We start from the raw sequence: 18,988 nt of genomic DNA on the forward strand, positions 1-18,988 counted from the left end.
CAAACAACACTCAAAAAAGAGCAGGAGTGGCAATATTAATCTCTGACAAAACAGACTTTAAAGTAAAATCCACCACAAAGGATAAGGAAAGGTACTATATAATGATTAAAAGGTCAATACAGCAGGAGGACATAACTATAATAAATATTTACGCACCCAACAACAGGGCTCCAAAATACGTAATACAAACTCTAACAGCTCTGAAAAGAGAGATAGATAGCTCCACAATAGTAGTAGAAACTTCAACACGCCACTTTTGGTGAAGGACAGAACATCCAGAAAGACGCTCAACGAAGACACGGAAGAGCTAAATGCTACAATCAACCAACTTGATCTCACAGACATATACCAAACACTGCACCCAACCGCAAGTATACTTTCTTTTCCTGATAAAAACTCTCAGAAAGATAGGAACAGAAGGGAAATTTCCCAACATAATTAAGGGCTTATATGCAAAACCAACAGCCAACATTATACTCAACAGAGAAAGGCTGAGAGCCTTCCCTCTGAGAACAGGAATGAGACAATGCCCATTATCACCACTCTTACTCAACATTGTACCAGAAGTCCTAGCCAGAGCAAGAAGACAAGAAAGGTATCCAATTTGGAAAGGAAGAAGTAAAACTATCTCTACTTGCAGATCACATGATCCTATACATAGAAGACCCTAAAGTTTCCACGTGAAAACTGCTGAAACTAACAGAAGAATTTATCAAAGTTGCAGGGTACAAGACCAACACACAAAAGTCAGTTGAGTTCTTCTACACTCACAAAGATTACTCCGAAAGAAATCAAGAAAACAATACCATTTACAATAGCCTCCAAATTGATAAAATACCTAGGAGTTAACCTAACCTGGGATACAATATATAAAATTTACACAATGAAAATTATAAAACACTACTCAAAGAGACTACAAGAGATCTACCAAAATGTAAATACATCCCACGCTCATGGATTGGAAGACTTAATACAGTGAAAATGGCAATTCTATCTAAAGCAATCTATAGATATAATGCAATCCTGACACAAATCCCAACAATGTTCTTTACAGAAATGGAAAAACTAATGACCAAATTCATATGGAAAGGAAAGAAACCCCGAATAGCCAAAGCAATACTGAAGAAAAAGAACAAAGTAGGAGGCCTCATACTCCCTGCTATCAAAACATACTATACAGCCACTGTAATCAAAACAGCCTGGTATTGGTTCAACACCAGATGTACAGACCAGTGGAATAGAATTGAGAACTCAGAATTAAACCTAGCCAACTACAGACAACTGATTTTCAACAAGGGGTCAAAGTCCATTCAGTGGGGCAGAAATAGTTTCTTTAATAAATGGTGCTGGCAAAACTGGATATCTACCTGCAGAAAAATGAAACAGGACCCACACCTCACACCATACACAAAAACTAACTCAAAATGGATCAAAGATCTAAGTGTTAAACCTAAAACCACAAAATTCCTGGGAGAAAACTATGGGACCTAATCTTTTATAAAAACAGGATAACAAACATGATAACAAATGCATGAATAGAACAAGACAAAATAGATAGGACCTCATAAAAATTAAAAATTTATGCTCATCAAAAGATTAAACAGACAACCTACAGACTGGGAAAAAACGTCTTCAGAAATAACTTATCTGATAAGGGTCTAATCTCTAAAATCTATAGAAACTGCAAGAACTCAACAACAAAAAGACAAACAACCCAATCACAAAATGGGCAAAGGACATGAACAGAACCTTCACCAAAGAGGACATCCAAGCAGCCAACAAACATATGAAAAGATGTTCATAATCATTAGCCATTCCAAAAACCAAACCAAACTCGTTGCCATTGAGTTGATTTTGAATCATTAGCCATTAGAGAGATGCAAATCAAAACTACTATGAGATATCATCTTACTCCGGCTAAAACGGCACTAATTTAAAAAAAAAAAAAGATAACAACAAATGTTGGCAAGGATGTGGGGAGACTAGAACCCTTATCCTTTGCTAGTGGGACTGTAAAATGGTACAAGTACTAAGGAAAATGATATGGCGCTTTCTCAAAAAACTAAAAAATAGAACTACCCTATGATCCAGCAATCCCACTACTAGGTATATACCCTAAAAAAAAACAAAACACCAAACTCATTGCTGTTGAGTCGATTCAGACTCACAGTGACCCTGTAAGACAGAGTAGAACTGCCCCATAGGGTTTTCAAGGAGTGGCTGGTGGACTGGAACCGCTGAACTTTCGGTTAACAGGCGAGCTCTTAACTACTGAGCCACCAGAGCTCTGCATATACCCTAGAGACCTAAAAAATAGTAACACGAACAAGCATATGCATACCTATGTTCACTGATGCTTTATTCAGAACAGCAAATAAATGGAAACAACCAAAGTGCCCATCAGCAGATGAATGGATAAGCAAACTGTGGTGCATACATACAATGGAATACTATACATAAAGAACAATAATGAGTCCGCAAAACATTTCATAACATAGATGCTCCTAGAGGGCATAATGTTAAGTGAAATAAGTCAAGCATATAAGGACAAATATTGTATGATTTTATAAGAAGAACAGATATACATAGAGAGACCAATGTTCATTGGTGGTTACCAGGGAGAGGATGGGGGAGGGAAAAGTATGCTTTAGATCATAGAGACTTGTTTTTTTGGTGATGGGAAAAGTAGCACTGGATGTGGATGCAGTGAGCACAGCACAAGCAAAGTAAAAACGAGTGTTTGAGCACGTATGGATGGGTATAGGCATATTGGTGTATAGGTTGGTAGAGGTGTTTACATAGGTGAGAACAGACAGAAGTATCCATCCCCAACTACCGTTGAGTCGATTCCGACTCACCCGACCTCATAAGGTTTCCAAAGCTGTAAATCTTTGCAGAAGCAGACTGCCACATCTTTCTCCCATGAAGTCGCTGGTGGTTTCAAACCACTGACCTTCAATTGGCAGCCGAGTGCTTTAACCACTGCGTAACCAGGGCTCAAAGTTTCTATAGGTAAATGTAAATACAAATACGTGGGTCCAGGCACATACATTCACTGAAGACACAAATACGGATAACTCCACACACATCACCAAATACCTTTCAAAATTGGTTTTCTCGGTTTGAAAGCTTAGGACCATAGTCTCATGGGACAATTAAGTCAACTGGCGTAACACATCATTCACAAAAATCATGATCTGCATCCTAGTTAGTAGCATCTGGGATCTTAAAAGCTTGTGAGTGGTCACTTAAGACATACTATGGGTCTCTACTCGCCAGGAGCAAAAACAGTAAGAAGGTAACCAAAAGCTCAGAGAAGAAACAAGTCTACACGAGCCACAACCTTATCTACCCTGAGACCGGAAGAACTAGGTGGTGCCTGGCTACCACAACTGACTGCTGTGACTTGGGACACAATAGATGGTCCCGGATAAAATGTGAGAAAAATATGGAGCAGAAATCAAATTCTTAAATAAAAAAAAAAAAAAGCCAGAAAAACTGGAACAGTAGAGAACAGAGGATTCCCTGAGACTATGGCCCTGAGACACTCTTTAAACCTAGAACCGAGCCTATCCCCTCAGATCACCTTTTAGCAAAATGGCAGAGTGGCACACAAAATAAAGGATATTACCTGTAACATTGGTGCTGTACATAAAAAACCATCAGTATGAAACCAAAAGGTCAAAATCTACTTAAAAAGCAAAGATGAGAAGATGAGGGGACAGGGAAACTAGAGTACTGGAAATGGAACAAAGAGAACACAATTAAAGACAATGCTGACGCATTGTGATAAATGTAACTAATGTCGCTGAACAATTTGTGCAGAAATTGTCAAATGGGAACCTAACTTGCTTTGTAAACTTTCACCAAAAACTCAATAAAATATTATTTTTTAAACAAAAAAAAAAAGGTCAGAGAATCGTCATTCTAAAGAACAAGTATAAAACTGGATAAAATTGTCAAAACTAACCATTTCACAGTGCTGGATATCCACTGAAGACAACAAATTAGAGGCATTTGTTCAAAAGGAACTGCTAGAACTTCAGGTAAGAATATCAAGAGTCTTCAGCCTTCTAGGCACAGGATGTTCCCACCACCACCAACTTTCCCCTTGTTCCCTGAGAAGTTCTACCAGGTCAGGGCTGGCAGTGAAAACCAGCAGTTTTGCTGCCAGAGGGAATTAATTTGATTTTGAGCAAATGGCAAAAACCCAAGGCAAGAGGTATCATCAGTAAAAGTAGCAAATTCCATAGGAAACAAACAGAAAAACCTAGAGGTCTAGTAACAGCTTTTCCTGTTAGGGTGTATTAGTTTTCTATTGGTCACATGACAAATTACCACAAACTTGGTGACTTAATACAAATTTATCCTGTAGTTCTGTATTTCAGCAACGCAAAATGGCTCTCACTGGGCTAAAATCAAGGTATTGGCAGGGCTGTGTTCCTTCTAGAGGATCTAGGGGAGAATTTGTTTCTTATCTTTTCTAGCTTCTAGAGTCCACCCATATTTCTTGGCTTGTGACCCCTTTCTTTCACCTTCCCAGCCAGAAACGCTGCATCTCTCTAATCACTTTTTCATAGGCACATCTCCCTCTGATTCTGAACCTTCTATCTCCCTCTTGTGATTACACTGGGCCCACTGCCATAATCCAAAATAATTTCCCTATCTTGAAGTCAGCTGATTAGCAACTGTAACTACCCTCCGCCATGTTGCCTATGTATTCACACATTCCAGGAATTAGGACACGGACATCTTTGGAGGAACATTATTCTGTCCGCCATATAAGGCAAATGGCAACACAGCCTGAAATTTAACAAGGAGACCCTGGAAATAAAAGAGTGATAGAACTATGCAAGCTCTCCATACGTCTCTGGCTGACTGGAAAACTCCACATACGTGCAGAGGAAACATGAGAAGGCCTACAGGAAGTGTAAGCAGAGGCCAGCTTGAGAAATGCCTGGACTTTGAGAGTGTTCTTCTTCAACCTATGCCCAAATCCACAGAAGGAGGACATAAGCCTTATGGGATTGAGTATTTAAGTATAACCTCTGCACAAACACTGGCTAACCACTAAGCTATGCAGATGCAGGGGTGAACCCTAGGAAACCACACTTAAAAAATCAAAATAATTAAAAATATATATATATCAGCAGGCCAAACATTCCAGATTCTACAGGTTAAGTCCAGGTAAGTTAAAAAATAATAGTAACCCCAGGAGGAAATACAACTCAGAGTTGCCAAAATATATTATAGAAAATAGCCATTTTCAATGAAAACGTATGAGACATGAAAAAAAAAAGGCAGGAAAGTGTAACCCACAGTCAGGAAAAACAGCAGTTAATAAGAACTGACTTTCCGTGGGCCCGTATGTTGGATTTAGCAGACAAACAGTACAAAGCAACTATTATAAATATGTTCAGAAAGTTTAAAATTCAGAGGAATTAAAATAATACACAAAAAAAATTTGTGTAGGAAATAAGAAAGTAGTAAAAGAGGAACAAAGAAATAGAAAACCTGAAACGTATAGAAGACAAATGGCAAAATGGAAGATGTAAATCCAACTTATTAATTATTAAATTAAATGTGAATAGATCAAACACTTAATCAAAGGCTGGGATTATCAGACTAGATAAAAACACAAGACTGAATGCTATCAACAGATGAATGAATAAACAAAAGTGAATGATAATCCATTGTATGAATATACATAATACATACACTGGAATATTACTCGGCCCTAAAAAGAAATGAAGTCCTGATACATGCTACAATGTGGATGAAACTTGGAAACATTATCCTAAGTAAAATAAGTCGGTCACAAAAGTGCAAATATTGTATGATCCCTCCTATATGAAATATCGAGAATAGGCAAGTGTATAGAGATCGAAGTTTATTAGTGGTTACCAGGGGCAGGTAGGAGGGAGGGCAGAAGGGAGGCTCAGTGCTTAGTGGACACAGAGCTTCTGTTAATGGTGATGGAAAAATCTGCAAAGGGAGAGTGGTAATGGTTGAACAACACAACGAACATAATTAAAGCAACTGAACCTTCCATGTGAGGACTACAGAAATGGCAAATGTTTTGTTACCTATATATTCGCTACAATAATGAGAAAAAAAAAGATTGAATGCTGTCTATAAGAGACACACATTAGATCTGAAGACAAACAGGTAGAAAGGAAGAGGGAAAATGATATACAATGTATCCAGTATCCAGAAGAGAGCTAGATTGGTATATTAATTCAAAACAAAATAAACTTTAAGAAAAAAATACCAAACGCAAAGAAAGACATTTCATAGTGATTTAAAAAAGAAAAATCCTACTTGTCCTTTTGTGTCTGACTTATTTCACTTAGCATAGTGTTGTCACGGTTCATCCATGTGTCAGAACTTCGTTCCTCTTTAATGCTGAGTTATACGCCACTGCACGTATATACTACATTCTGCTTATTCATATATCTGTTGACAGACACTTGAGTTGCTTCCACCTTTTGGCTATTGTGAATTATGCCGCAATGAACACTGATGTACAAGCACCTGTTTGAGTTTCTGCTTTCAAGTCTTTTGGGTATATACCTAGGAGTAGAATTCTTGGGTTATATGGAAATTTTATGTTTAACTTTTTGAGGAATTGCCAAACTGTTTTCCACAGCAGCCGCACCATTTTACATTCCCACCAGCAGTGCATGAGGATTCCAATTTCTCCACATCCTCACCAACTCTTGTTATTTTCCATTTTTCTGATAATAACTAAATACTGTATGATCCCACTTACATGAAGTATCCTGAATAGGTAAATGCATAGACAAAAGGTTATTAGTGGTTGCAAGGAGATGGGAGTCGGTGACATGGGAAGTTATTGCTTAAGGGGTAATGAGTTTCTATTTGGGTTGATGAAAACCTTGGAAAATGTGATGATTGGACAACATAAAATGGTTAAAATGGGAAAAATTTTGTTATATATACTTTACAGCCAGAAATAAAAATAAAAAAAACAGATATGCAGTTTATTAAAAAGTTGAGCAAAAATTTACCATGTAACCTACCAACTCCACCCCTAGGAATCTCTCCAAGAGAAATAAAAACACTTGTACATGAATATTCATAGCAGCATTATTCATAATAGCCCAGAACTGGAAAAATCCAAATGTTCATCCACTGTGAACAGATAAATAAAATGTGGTCTATGCATACAATATCGTTTAGTCATAAAAAGAAACCGACCACTGAGACACGAGTCAACACGAATGAACCTCAGCAACACTACGCTATGTTAAAGAATCTAAACAGGAAAGCCTGTATGATTCGTTATAAGAAATTTCTAGAAAAGCTGAATATCTAGAGACAGAAAGCAAATCAGTGGTAGCATGCGGGTTGGGATAGAAGCAGGGAACTAATGCAGACAGGCACAAGGGAAAGTTTTGGGGTGATGGAAATGTTCTAAAACTGGACTGTGGTGATAGTTGTACAACTGTGTAAATGTGCTAAAAATCACTGAAACGTACCCTCATAAAAAATAATAAAACCAAACCCACTGCCATCGAGTTAATTCCAACTCATAGCGACCCTATAAGACAGAGTAGAACTGCCCCATAGGGTTTCCAAGGGGCGCCTGGTGGATGTGAACTGCTGACCTTTTGGTTAGCAGCCGAGCTCTTAACCACTGTGCCATCAGGGTTTCCGTACCCTCATAGTGGATGAACTTTATGAAGTGTAAATTATACCTCAATGATGCTACTTTAAAAAACAGGAATAATCAGTTCCCCATCCCTGGAGGTATACAAGCAGACACTGAATGATCTATCAGGGATGCTACAGAGTGGACGTCTATGTGACCTCTAAGATCTTGTGGCCTTTTGACCAAAAGTGTTAGCATATGTATATGTATGTATATATATATATACATACATACATGTATATATACTTTTTTTTTTTGGTGACTTTTTCCAGTTGCTGTTCTGCTAGTTATAACAGAAAACATCTGTGACTGCTTTTCCCAATATTTCACTTGCAAAACATTAAACATGGAATGTTTTTCACCTTTCGTCCTGTGAAGGCAGCTCGGTGAAGTGGCGTATCTCCCATGTCATTTAACACATTTACTTCTGCACCCGCCTAGTAAACATAAAAACTTTTTTAAAAAATATTTTCCACATATCAAGAAATTCACAAAGGTGAAAATAATGCCTTAAAAATATATTAAATACCTCAAAAATTAAAATAGTAGCTAATTGTGACTGGCTGTCACTATAAAAAATAAATTCAACTCATAGTAAAAGTAAATAAATAGTAAGCTTCCTGAAAGGTAAAAATCTACCTGCAAGGTAGAAAAATGGAAGAGACTTTTCTTTTAAAATTATACAGCTTCATTCTACTTTAGAAGCACTCATACTGAAAAAACGAAAACTGTCTCTGAATGAAATACCACATTTCCTCCACCATCAATTCAGTAAATTTTCAGGGGAAAAAAATGATACTACCATTTAAATGTATAGATCAACTGTAAGATGTAACCCAATTTCAGAAATACCAACATGTGAAAAATTATTCATCAGAGAATTGAACATAAGATTTTAAATTACACGGTGCTCCTTAAGAGAGTCTGACTTTTTAAAGATAATTTATGATGTTTACTGGTTATTTTTTAACTGCTATGCTCACAAAACTGAAAATAGTATCTTCTTTAATATGTTCATTTTGCAATTTTAAAAACCCAATAATGTAACTGAATTGGCAAATGTTTTGCTATGTATAGTCTTCCACAATTTTTAAAAAGTAGGGGGGAAAAAGCCAATAATGTTAAAAGATTGAAAAAATATAATTTTAATCAGGTTAACCTAACTCATGTATTCAGTAAGGAACAATTAACTGTCTTTAGTGGTGCATTATCGCTTTAAATTAGCCATTATGGCTCAGTTGGCTTTTGTAAGACTTTTGTCTACTAAATTTCCATAACAGCAATATTTATTATATTCACGTAAAAATTAAAACCATAAATTTACCTTCAACAGATCCTGGACCACTTGTCTATGCCCAAAATAGCATGCCAGATGAAGAGGTGTCCAGCCAAAATTAGACTTACTTCTTCCTAAAAACGGAAAAAGATTAGGAATTGCTAGGCGTTATTTAGGGAATATTACAACAAAATTAATTTCTCCCTAACAAGCTACTTTAATACCTTGGCGAATGGCTCCCATTAACATTGCTTTAAATGAGTGAGAGACATTATGATATAATGAAAAGTGTAATAAAAGTAACGAATGCAACTCAGAAGACTTAGATTCTTGGTGCCACTGTTTCTAACTCAATTTCCTCTTCTCTGAAAGGGTGGAGGAAGATACTAGGGGGTTATATTTGAACTAGATGATCTCTAGTGAACTGCTGGCTCTAGCTCTAAGGTTCTAAGTCTCAAACCATCTTGGAGTCATCGAGCAAAGATATTCTCTTCGCATAGTATTTCATGAAGAGCAACTCTCTCTGAAAACCTGTGCCATGTAAGGAGGGTGGATGGGAATGGAAAATTGGTAAGGAACATTTCCCGAAGCATTTGGAGAGCTGTTAGCTCTACAGACAGTGACTGAAAATGGAGTCTTTGACTTCAGATAAAATCTCAGTTAATGAGGATACTGGGTTACTAGAGTGGTAGAGAGTTCAATTAGGTGACAAGAACCAAAGGTAAAAGCAATGAAATGTTAGATTCTAGCACCAGAGCTAAGGAGAGGTATAAAAAAAATTGAGTGTTGCAAAAACTGAAACTATATAATTCAATTCTGCGAAAATGATACAGGGTCTTACAGCTTAGAGCTGAGATAGCTCCAAAAAATCTACCAAAATTCCAAATCTGTCTTGAGAAAACACAACCTCTCAAATTCCCAAAGGCCACCACTCTCGCGGCCACCCAGGGCTGCTTCTCAGGAGGGGCACGTGGTTTACCCACTAGCATGAATGACAGTAGCTCTCTCAGATTATACGCGGCCCTCAGCTCTAGGATGTCAGGTCTGGAATCAACAGAAACCCTAGTCACCAACCTCAGTATACCCAGAACAGGCCTGTAACAACTCCGAGAGACTCCCACTGCCACGACATCTGAGAGTTTGCCAATTAACCAAACTCCCACATCTGTCTCCTCTCAAATATTTCTACTCTGCCCTCTGGAGCCCCTGATTCCACAGTTAATAAATCCTAGAACCTCAGTCTTCTGTCTTGAACATTTCTTTCACCTTCTATTCTTAACTGAAACTTATGTCTTCCTGATGATAATTCCCTGTCAGTCCTCAGGTGGAAGCCCACATTTCCACACACCCGATATACCTCAAAGAACATAAGGAGTGTGAACCTGCTGCTGTCTTTAATCAGTTACTAATCCACTCATAAGAAGCCCTGGTGGCACAACAGTTAAGTACTCAGCTGCTAACCAAAAGGCTGGCGGTTTGAATCTGTAAAGACTACAGCCATGAAAGTCCTATGGGGCAGTTCTACTCTGTCACATGGGATCGCTATGAATTGGAATCAATTCGATGACACCCAACAACTCCACTCATGCTACAACTTCTCCTCCTTTGTGACTCCTGACATTAAACCATAACTCCCTCAAACTCCTTCTCGGCTGCCATCTGTCAGCCTCCCAGGGGCTCTCCCCTCACCAAATAACATTGAGCAATGCAGTCTTTCTCTCCATTGCATATCTTGTCACCATCGTAGGGAAGTCCACCACCTACTCAGCACCCAGTCTTTCGGTTTCTTGGCTTCCGTAATTCCCTACACATTTTGCCTCTGCTCCATGTCAGGTACCAAGTTCCAGAGCCAGAGCCTGGATCTCATCATTGTCACTGAAATCATGAATATAGAAAGCCCAACTGCACCCACAAACTCCCAACTTCCAAGCTTGTTCACACAGGTGTGCGCTGTATACCCCATACCTGTTCTTCAACTTAATCGGCCCTTCCTACTTTTCATATGTATAAACACTCCTCCATCTTCACTTCCTTCAATAAATTCAGCTTATATTACTTGATCCCTCACTTCCATTTCTTCACCAATATCCTCAATATCTTTACTTCACTATCTCTGTCATGGCACCCTAGCAAAACCCCAAAGCCTGGAGAAACACACTAGCTCAATGTTTCCAGAGCCGTACTCAGGTTGCTAAATAATGGTAAAGAAAAATAAGACAATCTATAGATTTGTGGTACCCTAAATTCAGGAACCCGTACTTGAATTAGGTCCTCAATACTGCCTGGCAATCTTTTGGATAAGGCCCACATTAGGTGTCTCTGCTATATTCCACAACAGATATTCCAATGCTTTTCTATTCTCCACAAGCCTCTCAGCCAGACACCTCACCCAGTTCTTAGCAAATGACCTCATCTCTTAGCTTCACAGAGAAAACAGAAGTTTTCATATGAGAATTTTCTTGGCTTCTGACACAATTTCACCACCCTACCTACATCTATATGCATTCTTTCATCCTTTCCTCCTGATACCTAAGACTAGTCACTCTCCCCGGATCCTAGATCCCATTCCTGCCTGCCTTCTCAAGGACTCCTTCATCCCCAGTATCTGGAACCACTCCCTTGTTAGTTGCTGATACTGAGCAAGTAAACACTCAGGTCTCTAGCATCTAACAAGCAAAAACAAACACACAAACGAAAACGTCTCTCCCTTGATCCCATGCCCAGCTATTGTTCTCCTCACTCTCCCTTCCCATTTGTCTTCATTTGCTATTTCCATCTCATTCCCTCCTATTAACTACCCGGCCCTGCAGACTAGGTTTATTTTCCACCATGTCATCAAAGGCGCCCTGGTGGCACACTGGTTAAGACCTTGGCTGCTAACCAAAAGGTCAGCAGTTTGAATCTACCAGCTGCTCCTTGGAAACCCTATGAGGCAGTTCTATGGCAACAGGTTTATATCATTAAAACTGTCCTCAAATTTTATCAGTCTATGCCATTTATTCACCTATTTGGCTATTATTTCTTCAATATTTGAATGGCCCTTACAAATCACCCTCAATGATAAAGGGAGCGCTATGCATGAATAAGGGAGAACTATGCATGGTTCCAGAGCCCTGGTGGCACAGTGATTTAGAGTTCTGCTGCTAACCAAAAGGTTAGCAGTTCAAATCCACCAGCCACTCCTTGGAAACCCTATGGGGCAGTTCTACTCTGTCCTACAGGGTCGCTATGCGTTGGAATCGACTTGATAGCAATGGGTTCTGTTTTTATTTTGGTTATGATGTCACCAAATCCCAGGGGTACTATTCAGCTGCCACCTCACTGCCTCACTGTATAGCATAAGACAATATGGCCCACATTCCTCTCTGGCTTCCACAGCACTGCACTCTAGGGTTTCCTCTTCCTTCTCTGGCACTTCTCAGTATCCTTTGAAAGCTCCCTGGTTCTTCATTATTGATATCTCCCATTGTTTTAATTGTTTACATGCTGTTGATTTCAAACTCGACATTCCCATTTTCCAACTCTCTACTAGAAACCTCCCTTTGGATGTCACCAAGGTACCTCATGTACAAAGCAAATTCAATCTTTCATCCTACATACACACACTCACACTCACAACTTGTCCCCCCATTTACTTTCACAATTAATTGCCCCATTATGCACCTCATTTCTCAAGCCAAATACCAGCATCACCCTGGCCTGCTTCTTCCTTTTCACTCCCGCACTCACAGTCCTACTGATTCTACCATCTAAATATTAATTAAATCTACTTTTCTCCATTCCCACTGCTTCTACCCCTTTCTCACCCATAACTGTCTCCTCTAAGTAAGTATAACAGCTTCCGAACTGGCCTCCTCACATCCAGTATTTCCAAATGAAATTCAGCAGCAAAAAATTGGAATTTCCAAAATCCTAAATTATTCTTAAAATACTTCAAACATTCTTCATACTCTTTACTACTTATCATGGATATCTTTTTAAAAAGCGAGTTTAATGAACAAGAAAGATTAAGCTTAGGAGTATTCACAAATAACTGTAGTCTATACAGAATATTAAAACACTAGAAAACACCAGTGGGAATTATCGGGTAATATCCAAATAACTTAACATCCAGACCTTGTTATGGAGTGAATCGTGTCCCATGAAAAATAGTTAAGTTCCTAACCCTTGTACCTGCGAACGTGACCTTGTTTGAAAACAGGGTTTTTCTTCTGTTATCAGTTAAGTTAAAGGAGATTATACTAGAGTAGGGTGAGTCCTAAATCTAACCCCTTGTGAGTCGTGTCTCATAAAAAGGGAAAACTGACAGGGAGACACACACAGAGGGGAAAGAGATTATGTGAGGAACCCTCTACAAACCAAGGAATTCCAAGGAATGTCCCGGACTTCCAATAAGGAGGGACCCTCCCCTAGAGTGGATGACCTGATGTGGACTTCTAGCTTCCAAAACTGTGAGAAAATAAATTTCTGTTCCTTAAAGCCACTCACCTGCGGTATCTTTGTTAGGACAGCCCTAGGAAACTAAGACACACCTCCTAGCAAAGTGGCAGTACTACACAGAATCGTATGTTGAAATTGCCAATATGAGTACTTATTTTGCTTCCGAAACTTGTTATTTCTTGAAATATCACTCACGGGATTTATATAAAGTATATTATACATATAAACATATTAATATTTATTTTATTTGCAAGAATGACTCGCCATTAACAACGCACAGGACCATGAACACACACTTAACATGGCAATAGCTACAAGCAAAACTGACTGATTAGATCCTCCTGTAAGCCCGTCTTGGAAATGTTGACCTTACCCTTCAACTCTGCATGCCAGCGTTTTCTTCTCTTGTTTTCAACTTGACAGATTCCTTCAAACCAGTAACATCTCTATATTAATTGTTAAGCTCTAACTCTTCAGGGGAATTATAATACTTTTTACAATTTTCCAGATTCTCAGGATTTGGACACCCCGTCCCATTCACTTCTATATAGTAAGCAGCACAAACATCTGATTATGGCATTTCTCCACATAAACCTTTCAACTTGCCCTAAAGACAAAGTCAGACTTACAGGTTTCTCAGTTTTGCATTTCCAAGTAGATGACTTTGTGCTAATTATTAATTAGCCTGAAGCAACTATGGGTGTGGATGGATAGAAAAGGGTCACTGAGGATTACTGAGGTAGGAATTTTTTTGACATTCAAAATGGAAGTCTGAGGTAAAAATTAAGAGCAAGTCTTTGTCCAAATATAGGAAGGATTTTTTTTAGATTCCTTTAGTATACCAAGAATCAACTCAGTTGATTATAGTTTCTGGACAACTCAGATCATAGTTTCTTCCCTCTTGCAAAGAAATGATACTCCTTAAAAAAAAAAAAAAAAAGTGATACTCCTTCCCCAGAGATGGCTAGGCCATGGCGATGCTGCTCTAGGACAGGAGGAGAATGTGACATAGAAATAACATAGCCATCTGAAGTCTGCCCTTTCTGCAACAGAGAGATTTGGGGAGAGAGAAAAAGACAGAAGACGAGACATGTGGTTCTAGATCTTATGTCCAGAAAGTGAGAGAAACTGCGCGAACACTGGGAATGGGTAAGTCACATCTGGGATGCTAGGAAAAGATGTCCAAGCCCCCATCTGCAAGGCAGCCAGTCAAAGCAAATTCTGTAGTGTGGACGTTGGAAGGTCAAACGTTGGCTGACTTCCCTCTTAGCTCTCACATGTCACCAAGTTCCCAGACACCACCCTCCCAAGAGAGGACCAGGAGCACAGCTGAGTTGAATCAGCAGGCTTAGGCCAGGTGCCAGGTAGAGGTGTAACAGAGGCTCAGGGTGACACAAAGCCAGCGAGAGCCAAGGTGAGTCTGTTGAGACACGCAAGGAGCACCACCTGTATTGTGTGACAAACTGAGAGACCCGACCCTGAGTTTTACCTCAGCTACAAACAAAGGCTCCCTCAGGGATTGGAGCACCCTGGTCTCCCACTGCAAACACATAGCAAGGCCCACTATCACCTTTAAATGCCATCTTAGTGGAGAGAGGAGGGAAGGGAAAGGTTCTGGAAGAGCAAACATTTATCAAAAAGGCTACAGAGACTGCGGAACGTGAAGACTAATGTTTAGTTGCCCACACTCTCAGAGTGGGAAGGTGCTTGTTGAAATATCAGAGCCGTTTCAAGGATAAATCATCTTTCTCTGCATATCTGAATGTGATATATTTGCAACTCAGCTACACAAGGCATGTGATGACTCGGCTGCTCCGTCCCACCTAGCATTATCCCTTACTCCTCTTCATCCCACTCCAGCCTCAGGTCCTTCCTTCTATGTGGCTTCTCATCTCAGGTCCTGGGCACAAGCTATTTTTTCTGCCTTGAAGCCTTTTCCTCTCTATCCTCACCTGGTTAGCTCCCACATCCTCTTCACATATCACCTTAGGATCATTTCCCACAAGAAGCTCATCCTAATCTTTCAACTTGCAGTTAAATCTATCTCCTATGTGGTCCCATGACAACCTGCACCTGCATGTCCTGGTGCATACTTTGTAATGTAGACTAGGCTAAAGACTAATCTATCAATCAGCTAATCTCAGTGAAGACAGGGATCTTGTCTCATCTTCTGTCTTTTCCTCTCTCCCCAAATCTCTCTGTTCAGAAAAGGCAGGTTTCAGGTGGGTATTTTATTTCTGCGCCTCATTCTCCTACCCTAGAGCATCATGGCCTAGCCATCTCCGGGAAAGGAGTTATCCCTTTTTTTTTTTTTTTAAAGGAGTATCATCCTTTTGCAGCAGGGAAGAAATTATGATCTGAGTTGTCCAGAAACTATAATCTGGGTCGATTTTTGGTATATTTAATCATTGTCTCTGCAGCACCTTACACGAAGCTGGGCATACAGTAAGCACTCAAACCTGCTGGTTTAACTGCAGTGTCTGCAAGAAAAAATATTGTCACACAAAGCACTTGTGGGCTCAGGGTAACCGTCATACTTTTCAGGACCCATGACAATTATAAGAATAGATCTCAATTTCTCTGACTTCAAAGGGACTAAGACAGACATTTCGCCACTCTTGGGGAGATTCTTCCTAGAATAAGAGAGAGTCATTTATTGCACAAAAGATCAGAAAGATAAGCATTAAATAAATAAATGATAAGTGATACAGGCTAGTAAGACAAAGTTAAAAAATTTACTCAAAGGTTACCTTTGCAATTAAGGTCAGCAATTACATCATTCTTCTCCACGGTTTCTAGTATACGTCTCACTTCTTCAGTGTTGCCATTTCTGGCATGATGGAGAAGTTGTTGTTCTGCTTCTGTGCTCATTTCTAGAATAAAAAAAAATAATATTGCTATCATCTAAGAATATAACTAGCTTTTATATCTTACCTGCTAATACAGAAAGGAGGAAGAATTATCTTCATTTTGCAGCTAGTAAGACACATATAAAAACTGATTAAATGAATTGGTTGCAGGATCAGAACTTAACCCTAAGACTCCTCTTCCATTGTATTATTATTAGAGAAGTGCACTAGACATTTGGACAAGTTTCCTAACCGCTCAAAGTCTCAGTTTCCTCACCTTCAAAATACACCCAGCTTCATAGAGCTCTGGTGAGCCTATGTATATGAAAGCATTCTATCAAAGTATTATGCAAATATATTATGACATTAATAAGTAACTAATAAGTAATAAGTAAGTCTGGAGCCCTGGTGGTGCAGTGGTTAAGAGCTCGGCTGCTAACTAAAATGTCAGCAGTTCAAATCCACAGCCACTCCTTGGAAACCCTATGGGGTAGTTCTACTGTCCTGTAGGGTCGCTATGAGTCAGAACTGACTCAACGGCAATGGGTTTGGTTTTTGGCTAGATATAAAGTTAAAATATGGCCATTCATATAGAAATATTAAGACTGAAATGTAAATTAACACATTCAAAAGCCGTGACAAAAAAAAAAAATTCTGAATAGAAAAAATTTAGATAGCAACCCTTAAAAATAAATTTTTCTCTCATATTTACTTACCAAACCCCGAAGTACTTACAGAGTATTACAACCAAATTTAAAGCAATTATATCAAAATGAGCAAGTGATATGAATAGCAATTACCACAAGTACAAATTTCAATCTTAATAATCAAGCAAGTGCAAATAAATCAAATGAAAATGATTTATTTATTTATTTTGCCTACTCTACTAGCAAAATAAAAAAAGATTAAACATACCCAGTGCTGGCATGGACAGGAAATATATACTCCTACAAGCTGCTAATATGAATATAAATACATACAATCTTTCAAATGCTGCAGGAGGAGAGGTAACAATTTGGCAATCTCAAATAAACTTCAAATACACACACATCGTTTACCTTGTCTGGGCAATTCTATTTCTAGGCATCTGTTTTACAGAAATATTTACAAAAGATTATTTTATAAGGATGTTCATTACTTTATTTCTAACGGTGAAAAAGTTATAAATCACTCTATGTCCATCAATAACGGACTGGTTAAATAAATCCTGTGGAAAAGCTTTATGAGATGGTCTCTGGACTGGAGAATGGAAGACAGACTTGAAGACATAGTTTCAAAAACTAGCAACCTCTGGATAGTGAACACCAAGACCTCCAGCCCTCTGTCCCTAATCAGCATTCCACTCCAGGAGGAGACTGAGTTAGTTATGTTCCCTAGAGAAGAATAAAGGCACCAGGAGCTCCCCAACAAACGGCAAAGCCAGATGATTCACACAGTGAAGTTGACAGTCAATTAAGACCCACTCGCTTTCAGTTTCCAGCGGCTTTCTAGCTTCCCATTCTTAAACACGAGCCGATAACCGAGGAAAACAAGCTATCTGAAGAAAGTCTCTAAAACATGAAAGACAGAGACAAAAATCAGAACAAAATGAGGAGAAACCCAGAAAAGATGCAGTTAGAAAATAAAGGCCTGAGTCAAGGAATGTAGGGCTCAGAAAGGGGCCCCCACCTTAGGAAGACACTCAGGCTGACATAAAGGAGGGACGTTGGGCAGAAACTGAGGCCTGTAGCTAATATGAGAGGCCAAGATTAGTGTAACTGTGTGTCGCAGACCTGCTCCTAAAATCCAAATCCTGAGGCTAGTGGGGGCTGCAGCAGGAGTGATAAGGCAGGAGGGCCAGGCGGAAGTGCACATGTGCGGCCCAGTCAACCTCAATGAACTACCAGATAAAGGAAGGGTGGCCTTTAGTCAAGCTCCACTGGACAGGAATGGAGACGGCTGGGTCGGAATGGTTATTGATATGCGTCTTATCTCCTCTTGGAATGCTTCAAAAACTGGAGTGGTTCTCAGTCTAGAAGTGGAGAAATGATGAATTCAACTTTGAGGAGGCAGAAAAGAAGAAACAGGATCATCCAACAGGGCAGCTGGGCCCAGTGGCTGGGGCTTCTTCTCAGGCCCTTCCATCCTCTGCCACCAGTCTCAGGTGTTCTCAGAGCACAGAAAAATCTTGGGGCAAGACTCAGAAGAGCTCTAGGACTCAGGTTTCACTAGAGAGCAGGGTACTTAGGGATCAGGGTGCTGGGCTCAGGCTCAAGGAGCTCTAGGGTCAGAAGATTTTAGCAGCATTCAGAAGTTCTGCGAACTTGGAGCAACTAGTACTATTTAAGGTGTGCTGCTGAGAGTTCCTGGGTGATGCAAATGGTGAACACTTGGGTGCTAATCAAAAGACTGGAGGTTCGAGTCCACCCAGAGATACTCCAAAGAAAGGTCTGGCGATCTACTTAAAAAAACTAGTCATTAAAAACCCTATAGAGTTAACAAATGGTGCTGGCAAAACTGGATATCCATCTGCAAAAAAATGAAACAGGACTCATACCTCAGGCGGTATACAAAAACTACTTCAAAATGGATCAAAGACCTGAATATAAAGCCTAAAACTATAATGTTCATAGAAGAAAAAATAGGACCAACATTACAGGCCTTAATACACGGTATTAACAGGATACAAACCATAACCATCAATGCACAAACCCCAATAGATAAGCTAGATAACTGGGATCTTCTAAAAATCAAACACCTATGCTCTTC

General features: G+C 39.3%; 1 protein-coding gene across 7 annotated transcripts in view; it reads right to left on the minus strand.

The window, feature by feature from the left end:
• Positions 1–18,988, minus strand: part of LOC101360186 (oxysterol-binding protein-related protein 1) — a 173,661-nt gene that overhangs the window by 114,713 nt on the left and 39,960 nt on the right. For 4 of the 7 annotated variants that reach the window (XM_023742068.1, XM_023742066.1, XM_023742069.1 and 1 more), the window contains exons 2-4: positions 16,142–16,264; positions 9,000–9,085; positions 8,038–8,112 (exon numbers count right to left, since the gene is read on the minus strand). In XM_023742068.1, the coding sequence (XP_023597836.1) occupies positions 8,038–8,112; positions 9,000–9,085; positions 16,142–16,262 (282 nt within the window). In that variant the 5' untranslated portion in view covers positions 16,263–16,264. Of the gene's footprint in view, positions 1–8,037; positions 8,113–8,999; positions 9,086–16,141; positions 16,532–18,988 lie in introns of those variants that run through there. The other 3 variants (XM_023742065.1, XM_023742072.1, XM_023742071.1) reach the window with 3 other exon arrangements.

Source organism: Trichechus manatus, unplaced genomic scaffold, assembly GCF_000243295.1.
Source record: "Trichechus manatus latirostris isolate Lorelei unplaced genomic scaffold, TriManLat1.0 scaffold00199, whole genome shotgun sequence".
In the NCBI taxonomy this organism is placed as follows: Eukaryota; Metazoa; Chordata; class Mammalia; order Sirenia; family Trichechidae; genus Trichechus; species Trichechus manatus.